This window comes from Strix aluco, chromosome 4, assembly GCF_031877795.1.
Source record: "Strix aluco isolate bStrAlu1 chromosome 4, bStrAlu1.hap1, whole genome shotgun sequence".
Lineage (NCBI taxonomy): Eukaryota > Metazoa > Chordata > Aves > Strigiformes > Strigidae > Strix > Strix aluco.
Genome location: NC_133934.1, coordinates 36993560 through 37007635, shown reverse-complemented (window position 1 = coordinate 37007635; position 14076 = coordinate 36993560). Strand labels below are relative to the sequence as shown.

At 40.0% G+C, this 14076-nt stretch overlaps 1 protein-coding gene across 4 annotated transcripts in view; it reads left to right on the top strand.

Annotated features, from left to right (window-relative positions):
- STOX2 (storkhead box 2) overlaps positions 1-14076 on the top strand; it is a 150014-nt gene that overhangs the window by 116221 nt on the left and 19717 nt on the right. For 3 of the 4 annotated variants that reach the window (XM_074822754.1, XM_074822755.1, XM_074822756.1), the window contains exon 2: positions 13905-14057. In XM_074822754.1, coding sequence (XP_074678855.1) covers positions 13905-14057 — 153 coding nt within the window. Of the gene's footprint in view, positions 1-6934; positions 6982-13904; positions 14058-14076 lie in introns of those variants that run through there. The other variant, XM_074822757.1, reaches the window with a different exon arrangement.

Sequence of the window (14076 nt, the reverse complement as noted above, 5' to 3'; positions counted from 1 at the left end):
AAGTTCTTTTTTCTTATGGTCCAGAATAGGAATGACAACATAATGACAAGATAAGGAATGACTTTTTGTTGTTGTTTTAATGTGTGTTAATAAAATATTATCTTGCTATGGCATAAAAAGTAGTCATTCAGAGCTTGGATTTATACATCCCCTATGCTTTGATCTCAAAATCTTGTAATATGTGATTTTCTCTGTGTGTCCAGTAGTTACTTGCCAAATTTGTTCAAGAAATTATCCCAATGTAAGGGCTATGTTCAATGTAAGTTGAGATCAGCAGCAGCTTCTGAGATTGTCTCAGAAATCTAGTCTTGATAGCCTAGTTTAGGTCTCTCTATACTGAATAAGAGGGCAAAGACACAACTATTTTTATGTGCTCTCATCTTTCAGAAAACTGGGTCATAGCGACACTTGGGGAGCACAAGGACTCTTCCATGCTCTAGTGCTTTATAAATGATTGGTGAAAGTCCAAGAGAAAAGTCTTGTCAAGCTGTTTAGATTACAAAGGAGAAAAATGAACAACCAGTTCTGGTCCCTGGAAAGGATTAGCAGTGTTCTGTGCAGCAGGGATCAATACCAAATGTTTGGGGTTTAATAGCTATATTAGAAATCTGAAGGATGGAAGGATGAAGTGGTAACCCTGTCTGTCAGATCACAGTTGTTCAGGTTCATTAAGACTGCTGAGGAGGACTTCAGAAGGCACCAGTGACAGCTGAGTAAAACAGCTGAGCAATTCTGCAAAATGGTGACATCAGCAACGTAGTGTAAGGCGTTGCAGTGAACACTGAAAAGAACGTGCTCAAATATGTTAGGTTTCATACTTTTTTAGGGGCATGGCCTGCACATTGCTGGAGTCAGTGGTGAACGTGTTAGATGAGTGGGGGGTGGTAATTAAAAATCTAAACATGACTGTGTAAATTAGATATGCTCTGTCTGTGCAATTGATAATTTTATCCTTGTTTTGGATACTGTGTTTGGTTTTATGGCTCATGTAGAGGGAGATGTTCAGGGAGATTCCTGAAATTTCACTTAAAAAAGAAAAGAGCAGGAGGTAGGGAGGTGTTACTGTTGTAATAGCAGTAAAATGCCTGTTGTGGGTTTTGGTTTACTGCTTCCTGTAATAAAACGAGTGCTCAATAAAATTAAGAAGCAACACCGATGTGAAATGAATAGGAGGAAACATTTAATCTAGTGAGTTGTTGAACTGTGGGAACCCCTGGTTCCAGGTACTGTCATTTATTTGGGGAGGTAGTTTTTGATCGCTGCATTTGCTGATAGTCATATTAATTGGGAGAAAAACTGAAAAGCTGCCGGTCCTTGAGGATCTCAAAAGAACAGTTTCTGTCTGGAACAAGGGCATTTCCCTTTAAGATGCAGTATACACTAGTGGCAATGTGTGCAGTTGGTTTTCTGATGCTTCCTCTAAGATGCTTAATGAGCATGAGAGATGCAGCAGATTTTGTGAACTGTTGAACTGTTGTGCCATGGCATTTCCCATGTTCCCATCCTCACAGCTGATCCCCACACAGGGGAGACCAAAGGACAGAATTTGGAAGTATTTTGAGCCACTGCAGGAAACAGGCCCACTGCATTTACCCCATGCAAGTAGAGCATAGGGGCAGAATATTCTAGTATAGCTACCTAATGTGTTAGGGTGTAAGATATTTTGATGTCATAAGCATTAAAGTACATCTTCTTAAATGTACTCCAGCCATAGTGAAAACTCTGCTTTCCACCACAGGGGAAAAAATGACCCAGTAAACTCTCAACTGCTAAGTCTTTGGAGTGTCTAACCTTTTCTTTTTAAAACTACTTCGGCACTATTTTAATTGATTCCATGCCTGGCCTTTTCATCAGTTCTCTCCTAGCCAGGAAAAACTGGGCTGTTAAAGGCTGCTGCAGTACCATGGGACTTGTGTTCAGTGTTGCAGGTTCTTATTTTAACTTGAAGTTACCTGCCAGTCATCACTATTTGTTTGAAAAGCTGTAACCACTGCAGTATCAGCTTTGGGCTGAAAATCCTTCTACGGTTACAGCAGTCAATATAAATGAGAGAGGGCGCACTGTGGTGTTGGGTTATTGCTAATCATCCCTTCACCTTTCAAGAATTTTAGCTGCTGACTAGACTCTTGCTGAATATTTGCTGCATCCCCAGCCACACTGAAAATGTGTTCTGGCTAAACTGAAGAGGATAGTGAAGAACATGTGGCTAAGACAGGCTGATTGTTATGTTTCAACAGCCATGTTTTGTGCTTTCAGGAGTGTTTGTAAAGGAGTATTTCTCTCTGTCTTTATAAAATTTCCACACTAAAAGAAAACATCTAGATTTATCATTGTTTGGTTTTTTTTCTTTTGTTTCTCATGTGCGCACTCTCTTGCCAAATCTCCTCTAGTATCAGATTTTTTTTTTAATGCTTCTATCTTACCTTGCATTTACTGTTTGCTGCCAGAAAACAGGCAGGCTTTGTTTTTGAGGGGGTAGAGTGGTGGTGTGGTCGATGACAATATAGCTTTAACATTAATCAAATTAATAGTAACAGGTTTCTATGCAAAAAAACCCCAAACAACCAAACCCTTCTCCCCTCTCGTCCCATGGTCCTAGCTGCAAAATCTGTTAGAGAATTCTTCTGTGTGGTTTAAAATATCACATATTTTCCAGTGAACTATAACTTTAAGAACCATCTTTCAGTAGTCAAATTCTAAAACACAATTATTTTAGCTACTGGGCTTTTGGGGGAGTGAGTTTTGTGGGTTGCTTTATTTTTCCTGTTAAGACTTGATGGGTTCATTCAAATGCAGTTTACTGAGTAGTTGTATTAGCATGTGTGGCACTGGGTTATGGTTCTTTTCTGCATTTAAAGTATTGTTTGTTTTTCATTTTAGTTTTTGTGACTTTTTAGCATGTGATACAGTGGAGATGCTTAAAAAATAGATAACAAATAAGAATTGGATGGTCAGAGATCCTTAATCATATCCACAGAGTGAGCTGTTAAAGTATCATGGGCAAGATCATGGTCTTGGGAGTCAAACCCAGGAATATTTGCTTCAAACTCATTAGTTGCAGCCAGCATAAAAAAGATACCTGGAATCGGTTGTCCAGTTGTGGGGTGACAGTGAACCACCAGTGTAGCACAGCCGTGAAAAAAAAGTAGATTTCATTCTTATATATAGGGCAGGGTATTTCCACTAAAAGTATGGAAATTTCAGTTTTTTGTACCTGATGCAGATGAGAGGTTAGCTGGAGCACGAGAATATGGTGCAGAATTCTGGTTATTGCTTTTTAAAGAAAAGTTACATAAGTTAGAGTAAATGTTGAAGACTCCTCTATAAAGATTAAAGGGACAGGAGGGACAGACATATGAAAGAACATGAAAAGAGCATGATTTTTTTAAAGCCAGTGGAATGAAATTTGAAGGAGGGGAGGTATGTTCTCTGCAAATAAATTGGGGTGTAAGCAGTTGGGGGGGGAAAAAGAAAGAGTATTTAAGTTCCTAGAAAACATTAGCATGAAAACAGATGGGCATTACTTGTTGGGATATTGCTGAATTTAATACCCTGCTCATGGTCCCTCTTGTGTTTTCCTAAGTGATTTCTTAAAGAAGCAGGAGATTTGTTCAGGTAAGCCAAGTGGAACTTATTAGCATACTGCAAGTAAGTTGTTATTAGTGGAGCACTAATATGTCAAAATTTTTAGTATGAAGAGATTTCCTAAAGAAATGTAAGTGTAAGTTTGTATCTTTCTGATGTTCCTTAGTCTGGTTTCTTCTGGGGCCACAGGGTTCACAGGTTGTGTTCCCAGTCTGGTGTTTCGGTGCCTCCTGCTTTGTGAAGTTGGTTCTTGTAGAAGTAATCATAATGGTAGATGACCGTACTCGCTGCAGCTACAGACTCTGAATGCTGAGTGCTGATGGCTGATTTTAGCCTCTGAAATTCAGGATCCACTGAAACTGGTACAGGCTAGTCTGAATTTTTTCATGCTCTTGATAACCTTCCTGGCTTCTTTTGGCAATGTGTTTGGTTTTTTTTTTAACCTTTTTTGCTCTCTGTCCCCCACCTCCTGCCTTGCAGATTCTTTTTCTCCTCTTGAGTTTCACTCTGGTGATGGTGAAAGGGCTATGGCAAAGGGAGGGAATCCCAGGCCCTGGCTTGGAGGAGGGCTCAAGGATGTATGCAGGCTAATGTGGAGTTTGACAAGGAGTCTGTGTTCAACACAATGCATGTGCAAAGGAAGAAAATGGGATCTTTACATCATCTGCTTTCTCAGTGTATGATGGAGATCGATCTCAGGCTATGCTGTATTCTCTACTGGTCTATTCAGATGCATGTGCATGCATGGAATTATACGGAGAGAAGTATATGGTGTATTCATGCCGTACACTGTCAATAAGACAGCTTTTGTTTCAGTACCAACTTCTGCCATGTGCTGGGGAGGAGATGTGGGTTGGAGGAACAGAGTAGCTGCCTTGATTGGGAAGTGCATGTGGTATTTTGGCTAGGTCTGCCTCCTGTGAGGTCATGCTGCAGTAACATCACTGGTGATGGCAGCACTGGTTTATGCATCCACTTCAGCTCTTCTAAACATTCTCATTTACATTTTCCCTGCTGCTGGTCTCTCACTTTTGCTCTCTGCCATGCTTGAGGTGTCAGGCACTTCTTGGTGTTCTCAATACTGATTAAAGGACTGTGTGATGGTGCTGATGAATTTGAGAAATTGAGCATGCCTGGGTGAGTGTGCACACAAGATGTATGTGCATGTGCACGCTCAGTGCATTCTAGGTGTCTGCGGGGCATCACACGTCCAAGAAGAATTGTCTCACTCAAAGAGTTTGCAGTTGTATTAGTCTGTTCAGAGTAGCCAGGCTGGTCCTGAGTATATAATTAGGGTTCCAAGTGCTAGAGAAATTAGAGAGAAAAGGGTATTTGAGTTGTGGTATTACCTGCATCTTTCTTCTGCCGGTATTTTAACTTTGGTGCCAGTAGCATGAGTACTGTTGCAAGAACTTGTGCACGTGTGTGAAACAGCACTGCATGCTGAAGCCCAGCCATTTAGCTTTGGACGTATGTTGTCTGGTGGAAAGGAAAAGCAGATCGGAGCGCTCCTTTTGTCTTTCAGTAGGTGCTTTTAGGTAATTCACCTTTAAGCCCACAGAAATTTTTCTTCTTGGAATTAGTTTCGTTGCTGTAAAGTGGGTGTGGGCTTAGCAGACAAACAACAAGAGTTTCCGCAGGATGATCCTGGGGGACCCAAACACTGCACATGCCAAGCTGGATTCATTAGAGGCTTTGCGGCTGATCCTGCAGCCCCAGGGAAGGCAAAACTCCTGTAACGTTGCAGGAAGATTTCCTGGAATAAGGCCTTTCAGGGAACACAGAAATTGATGACTGTGTGTATAGCAAAAGCCCAGCTTTTAATGTTAACATCTTGGCTACTGTGTAACTATGGGTGTAGCAAAGCACCCAGCTTACCTTATGCAACAAAGCCATATTATAAAGAGGCTAATTTACAAACGTAACAATCGCCATAGGCCTGTAAACAAAAGTGATGTTTGTTAGTTGTGTAACACAGTTATTTTACTTGTCCTCTTGAAACACTCACATCGACCTGTTTTAGGCTGGGTTTGGCTCTTTTTCACTGCCAGGGTAGTTGTAAGGCATGGGCTTGCAGCATAGGGAGGTGGTGACCTTTGTATTTCATTTAGTTCTCAACACCTGTGTGTTCATTTAGGGGAGAACCTAAAAGAACTGCCTGCTCCAGCACAGCACAGGTGAGTCCTAAAAGTGCTGTGTTTCAGGATTTTATGGATTATGCTCCAAACTATTACAGAGTGCTTAGGATACAGGAACCTTTAAAGAAATGCCTCGTGGCTGCACTCCTTTTTTTGTTTGCCCCTCCGGTTCTGCATATCGGTCTTCTCATTTTGATGACTAGATCACAACTAGAAATAGTTCTTTTGCGGTAAAGGCAATTTAAAGTGTTTCCTTCTTAAAAGAAAATCCCCAAACCACTAACAGTGCTTCTCCAAAACAGCAGCATCTGTCTCTCACCACACGCTATTCCTACCTCTTCTTCTGTGTTTTCCTGATGCTTTAGCATAGCATATCCTCACCAAGCAAGGGAAAACCTAGCACTGGAGTGAGATCCTGACACAGTGACCTCGTTCTGAGCATTACCTTCTTTGTCAGTAGCAGCAGAAGCTGAAGCAGCTCTGCTGGCTCTCGGCACTTGGAGCAGTTTGACATTTTCTGTCTGGCATGGTTTCAGGGCTCACTTTGTTGTGAGCCCAAATGGTGAATGAAAAATGAGCTTGCAAGAACTTGTCCACTGCTGCTAATTTTTCGATAAACAGTTTGCAGCAGCACAACTTTGATCCAGTGTACAGCAGAGCTGTTTGTTACGTGCAGGTCTGCAGCATTCTTCAGGACTGACAAAGAACAATAAATCTTTCTTTTTAATCAAAAGAGTAAAAACTGGTAAGTGTCATGGTAAATAGTGAATAATTTAAGAAAATACTGCTCTGTGTAAGTGTGTGTGTGCACGTATGTCTGTGCATTTGTGTTTTTGTGTATTGGGGGGTTGTGTATTACATCAGGAAGATACAGTTGGGGTAATTTTTTTGTCTTGACTAGAGGGTTAAAGCTTTAACTTGTCTTTGCTAATGCATGTAAATAGCTTTCTTGTCCACTTAATGAGGAGGCTGGCTTGTTATCCTGTACAATGCAGCTGGGCATCGTTCCAGAAGCAGAGGCACTTCGTTTCAAAGACAAAGAAGCCAGTGCAGACGGAGGGAGAAACCTGGAACGTTGCGCCGTGGATTTTTTCAGAGCGATGACTCATTTCAGTTCACAAAGGATTCTGGGCAGGGTAGTGAGAAGTCAGGTTGGCTGATCCATTCCTATGACTTCACTTTGCAGAGAGCCAGGGAGAAGAGGAGTGACACTGCAGAATCCTGAGGCACTGCAGTGGAGAGGTGCTTTGCGAAGACTGTGAGTGCCTTCCGAACAGGGGGTGGTGTCAGAACGTGATTCCAACCGTTCCGTGGAAGTAGGGCAAAAGGAGAGAGATGTTTTCAAAACACTGTGTGGGAGTTCTATTTGTAGTCCCTTTTAGATTCTCTACCTCCACCTCCCCTGTCATTTCTTAACCATTTATTTCTTGTGTTTATGTGAGAATTGTGTGAAATAGCATTCCTTTCAGTGAACCTGCATAGATACTGCATTATTTTTTATTTTCTGGAAGCCCCGGTTTCCTGCTTTAAGAGGTGGGTGTTCAGCGTATTACTGCCTAAAAGCATGCTTTGTTTTTCTTCTTTCAGGACCTGTGGCACTGACCTGTGCTGCAGCCAGCCACCTTCCACAGTGATATAAAGCCCCAGTATGCACATTGTTGTTACATCACAGCTACTCTGGATACTGTACTGGAGCATGGAACCAAACCATAAGGGTTCAGGTAAGTCCCCCTTTTTTAACATATTGTGTGCCAGGAATATAGACATGGGTATTTATTAAAAAGATGCATTTGAGAAATACTGTTTGAGGAAACACATTCTAAAGCACACAATATATTAAAAAAACACAGTCCCACCCTCCTTTCCAGGATAAGCAACGCCACCAAAATCTCAACTGAATCCTCTGGGAAAGTTCCGTGCTCCAGCAGAAACTTTACGATCATGGTTGCAGCATGTGCTGGGATATCACTTTGGATCAGGAGGCAGCTGGCCACAGGACATGAACAAAGAAAAGGAAATTTAAATCACAGGAAATACACAGGATGAATGCATGTAAGACAAGTCTGCTGACTGGGCAATTTAGCACCTGTTTCTGAAAGTTAGTGCCACTTGGTGAACCTGGAAATCATGATTTTAGCTGGGTCCGAACGATTAAAATGATCAGTTTACATGGTTGAAGTTAGTAACTGGCAAGGGACTAGAACTTTGTTCAAAGGCAAGCGTTTGTCATATGGTTGGTTTTTATTAAGGTTGCTGGTTTTTATTCGGGCTGGTTAGAATCAGAGTGGTCACATTGCCAGATCACATTCTTGAAGTGTTCATGATCTGTGTCTACAAGGGAAGCTATGTTCTGGTGTGCCTGCAGAGGTGCAGAAGGAGCTTGCTGGTTAGCGAATGTGTGTTACTGCATTTGTCAAACCTTTGTTTAAGCTGCTCTTAAACAGGAATAAATGGACGAATCTTTAATGTATTTTCTTCTTATTGTTAACAGTCCTCTGATATGTGTAACTGTCTAGTAAACACAACCTGCAGGTTTGTTCATAAAATACTCCAGGAAATGTGGTTTAAAAGGATGATTTAGCTATGGCTGAGAACAGTGCAAGCAACACACCTTCTAGTTTATTTCAGATTTTGCTGGTAAAATGTGTTCTTTTCTGTGTTAGTGTGCTAGTGCAGATTCAAGGTATTTCAGAGTAATCTGGGTAATACCACAGAAATCTGCATATTCTTCCTGTTCCCTCTTGTTGTTTAATTAGGTGGAAACGTCTGCTTAAAATGGCAATTATATATCATTGTTGTGAGTTCACATAAGATAGGTTTTGTTGCTACATCTATGTAAGTATTCTATAATTAGAGTGATTCAGTCACATTGGGGTTTGGGGGAAAAAGGGGTAATGTGCAACCCAGGCCAGACATCTAATTTCTTCAGCATCTGTTCCTTCTTTAAGTAAATCTGAAAATGTGCTTTTACTAGAAGAGGCTTTTCATTTACAGTTTTCTTGGAAAAAAAGTGATAATATTCTCGGCTGAAGAGCCCCTTTTTTTCCCATTACCAGTAGTTTTGGTTTTGTTAGCTACCTTCTGTTTGAAAAGGACCTTTCTGTAGTTCTTTGCTGAGTGAAATCATTAGGTGAGTGTTGACCAGAAGAGGCTGTTGGCAAGAAATTTTTTGTAGGAGATTTCTGTTGCAACCACCACTATAAATAATCATGAGGTGCTGTGAAGTTACTGTACTCTAGTTTGATGTTTTATGGTTAATAGCATAGTTCTGTAAGCAGTAAAAGTAGTAAAGTCAGATTTCCCTTGACAAGTGTCTTTTGACTGGATTCTCTCCTGTCTAGTGGGAGGTGGCTATGCCTGAAGCTCTGTGCAGATGGAGCATGCATAGCAAACACTCATTTTAGAATCTCTGTTGTCTAGTGAGGCTCGACCTGTCTGGCACATACATGCACACAGACTGTGATTGTGCAAGTGTAATTTCCTGTGGAAACCAGGCTAAAAATCATGTTTAAAGTTTGCCTTGATCCATAGGAAACAAAAGGTTAAAAAGGCTTTGAGAGGCTGAATGGAGAAGAGAAACTGGGCTTTGGCTTCCTATATTTTACAGGATACAGAGTGTAATCAGAGGGTCTCTTCCCCATTTCAGGGAAATTGTGTGTATAAATTCTAATATAGTGTGGCTTTGCACTGTAATGTCCTTAATTTTCCTTCACAGTGACTTGACTGAATTGGTTCCATTTATAAGTCAAGAGGTGAATTTTCAATCTTCTTGCAAACTTCATGAGGCAGGGAGTTTGGCTTCCAGGTCACTTCTTTCCAGCAGCAGAATCACTAATAAAAATTCTGTCATCAGTATGTAGTTGATAGTTTAATTGATGATACATGGTGTAGAATGTAGTCTACCACATTTTCTCCCAAGATGGGGGTACCCAGACTTTCAGAGAACAGAGACACTAAATAAACTGGCACAGGAAAGGTTCCGGCTGATATGGGTTCAGGATTTGTGAATTTTCATTCCCAGCTCTGTTACAGACTATCACTTTCTCATCTGTATGTTAAGGATAGTTATGGCTACCCAGTTTTTCAGAATGTTTTGAAATCCACTGAAGAAATGTGCTATGTAAGAGCTATGTGTTGATTTTATGTGCTACATAATCTTTTGTTCTAAGTAACAATAATTATTTTTTTCCCCACAGGGTAGCGCTACAAATCCCTAAGGCATAAACGAGGACAAATCCCATTAATTATTTGTTATGTGCTTAGACATTTTTGAAAATTAAGTGCCACTTAAAACAAGAAGTCTAGAAAATGTTGTTTTTTTAAAATTCTTTAGAGAAAAGTTTGGAAAGACATTGCAGAAACAGAGCTAAAACTATATATAAAATAAATGTATGTAAAATTTAAAAAAATATATCATATTTAAACAAAACATGCAGTCAGCTGGTGAAAACTGCTTTCTGAGCTCCAGTTTTCATTTAATTGGGAACATAAACATATGAAAATCAAGGATAGTAATTTGATTTCAAAAGAAAGCTGCTTGAGACAAGCATCAGTCAGAGCTAACAAGAGCCATATGCTAGATGTTTTATGTAAGTGATGTGGTCTTCAAAAGAAAAATTAGGAAAAGCATATTTGATTTTTTTAAGCAGATCTTTCCTAAAGAAGTTGTAGTAAACCTTCTGTTCAACAGGCTAAACAGTATTTATGCACATAATTGATGTTAATATATTAATTTGTAGACACAAGATATATTCTGTTGTTGTGCATCAAAGAAGTTTGTTCACTTAACTATAACCACAGAGTGCTTGTAATTTCCCAGAGCCACAGGGTAGTTAAGATAAAACTTGGCAAATTAGAGCCTCCCTGAGTGAGGGGGGTTTGGCTTTCCATCATTAGGTCTGCTGAAAGTTTTACAGATATGTGTGAGCTTTTTTAAACCAAGAGCCAGTAATTATCTTCAGCAGATAGTTATGGACAAGCTATGGAGGTAATTCTGGCACAACAGAGGTGAAACAAGAGTTCCCTTGTCATAGTGAAGAAGGTTGAAAAGCACTCAGTGGAGAAGAGTAAGGCTTAACTGGCAGTAGTCCCTTACAAAACAGAAAGAAAGACTCTCTCATAAACCAGTATTTGTTGGTCATTTCTACTGCATTTAAAGCCTTTTAAATTATGATTTTATAGGCAATTATAGTCATCTTTATAGTTAATTAAATGGTTGTTAAGCTCTCAAATATTTGCAAACAGGATGTGTGTTACCCTGGCATACACTAACTATAACATGCTTCACTAGAGATTGTGTTAACATTAAGGAACTGATACTGAATGTTTTATATTGATAAGTTATGGTAAGTATAGTTAGTATTTCAGTGGAAAGTCTTGGCTTGTTCCTACTGACAGGAGCCCAACTGGCAGCGGTCAAATGTGCAGACTGAATGTTTTCTGCACACTAACCTAGAAAAGCAATTCCATGCTGGAGGCCTGCTTTGAAAGGAAAGATTGTGCAAAGTGCAAGGTTACTAAAATCCAGGTAAATTTTATTATTTCTTAACTTGTACTTAGCCAGTTTTAAGTTAACAAGTCGTGACTGTGAGTCATCACAGAGGTGGATCTCCACAGGCTCTTGTCAGCCAGGGGAGAGGGACGGGCTGCTCCTGGAGGTGAGCAGAGTGACTGGTTTGGGTTCTTGTCCAGGCCTCCTTCCGGGGCCAGCTGGGAGGCTGCAGAGCAAACCTGCATTAATTAGCAGCACTTACTAGGTTTCATGTATAACCCTCCACAAGTCCCTTTCCCACTCAGGAAGCTGATTATGGTATTAAGGCCCATTCCTTACATCCTAAATATCATTCTTCCACGTGTAAGGAAAAGAAAGAGGTCTTCCTCCTGCTCTCCCATCCTGGTGCCGGCGTAGGTGGCAGTGTGAGCATGTGGCTGGGAGTAGGCACAAGTATACTCTTGCCACGGTGCTTTGGTTTAAGAAGTTGCCAGGTCTTTGATGATCCAAATAAAACCATTCAGGAAGTTACTTCTCTTTCGCCTGGATGCCCCTAAAGCTACCCAGGGAGCCCATTTAAGTGCCCAGTGAACCTGATAGGGTTAAACCTCAACTGAGGGCAATATGTGCTCATCCATATGACATCGCAGTGAACTGAATTGAGTAGTGCTCACAAAGATACCCATGACACAGATCATCTCTGTGTAAAAGACATCAAGTTCTTAAATTGCTTAGCTAAATCTGCATAATTCTTATCATAATTTTGATGCTTTTTAGTCATGAAACTAATCATTAAAGCAACTGATCTCCTACACAAAGTGCATGGTGACTGGTGATCGAAGTTGGTAAACTTGAGTGTCTGGCTGATTACAAAGATCCATCTATGACCAAGTTTAAGCTGATAGCAGGTATAATTAGTAAATAGTAATATAATAACTGTGGTGTTCTTTATCCATTCTCAAATGATGAGGGGACAAATGGTGTTTGCTCCCAAGTCATGTGAAAGCGCATCTCTGATGTTTCCCTGTAAGCTGCCTATGATCTTTTTGATTACCATTGTCTGTAAAGCACGTGGCATGAATTTTTCAGGTGAATATGAATAAAAATGTCCAGAAAAGGTTATATTTTAAGGTCATCATTCTGTGGTCAGATAGCAGTGAGGAGGATCTTGGGGTGCACTGTGAAGCTGGAGGGATGCTGCTGTGTTGGGATTGCAGCACTGATCTGGTCAGGCCTGATGAAGCAGAAGCAATCAGGAGACAGCGTAGCACAAATGTGTATTTTAAATCACTGTGGTTTGGGTAATGTGTATCACTGTTGTACAATAGATTGTACAGCTGTTGTATTGAAAAATATTGCTCATAAATCTCACTGAAGCAGTTACGCGATTTGCTACTCCCACCAATTTTTTTTTTCTAAAGTGCTAAGTATAATGCAAGATTAAATGCATTTTGATAATCAGTTTTAGAAACTGCTGTTCCTGTCTAGTAGACATAATAGGAATATAGAATTAATAGGGCAAATATTAGATTCTCTAAATAGTGGAGGAAAGTTTGAATTTGAATTAATTTCCAGTAGTTTGGTTCCTGAATTGATCACAAGGTATTGCTCTGTGACAGCAGAAATAGGGGGATTTTCCTGAGATTTCAAAGCCACTTAGGTAAAATTTAATCCCTGGCTATTGACTGATCTGTGGCCAGAAGAGGATTCGTAGTCAAGCACCCCTTGTTCTGTCTGTTACTTTTTATTATTCCTTTTCCGCTGGCAAAGGAAATCTTTTAGCCTGCTGCTTCTTTCTGTTTGAGATCATTGGGGAACTGTTACCACTTCAAGAGGAGGTACAGAGCAGAATCTAAAAGCATTTCTGTATTTATATAAGGTACATTAAAATGCACATATATATGTGTATTTGTGTAGTCATGCTTGTATTATCAAATTGTAATTTCTCCTATAACTTTAATTTTTAAGATCTTTCAATGAATTTTTAAAGAATGGGTTAATGAATTATTTTTAAAGACAACATGAGAAAAGTTACAACAGTTAATGTTCAAGCCATCCTGAAACTGTTAAAACTTCTAATAAATACGTAGTCTGTACAATTTGACATGTAGATCCAGGAGAGATTTGTTGAGGGTATCAATTTTAAGGTGTTTGATGCTTTTGTGCCTCTAAAGAGTGTTCTGCACTTTATCACCAGAGTGAAAATGTTATTCATTAACTTAGCAACATTTTTTTCTGATCTTTGTTACTATTAAGAAAAAATACTCTATCAAGTGGAAATGGTGGGTGATCTGTAACTACTAACCTTTGAAAGGGGAATGTAATCTCCCCTTTTATGTCCAGAGAAATACATGCAACTATTTTGTTTGCACAGTTACCTAGTAGGATATTCAAGCAAAAGGTTTTGCAACTGTAAGTGTTAATTTGTTGGCATTTTTCTGAATCTGTCTATTGTACCCTTTGAGAAACTATGTCTGCACAGTGTGTATCTCCCATTTTCTAAAGCTCACCATGTCTAAGTTTTGAAATAAGCTGTTGGATGGTTCTCCATTGTAGGACTTTTATTCCCAGCCTAGTACAAAAACTACAGAGCTGACCTGTGTGCATCTTCTCCAATTGTATCTCTGCATTCTTGTTCTATGAGCAGATTTTTAAACACGCTTCATTGCACATCTGTTGTCTTTTTCCAGGTGATGTATCACCCATCAGCATGTCTCCCATCAGTCAGTCACAGTTTATTCCACTTGGTGAAATCCTTTGCCTGGCCATCTCAGCAATGAACTCTGCCCGGAAACAAGTCACACAAGAAGCACTAATGGAGCACCTAACAACCTGCTTCCCAGGTAACTGGACATTAATGAG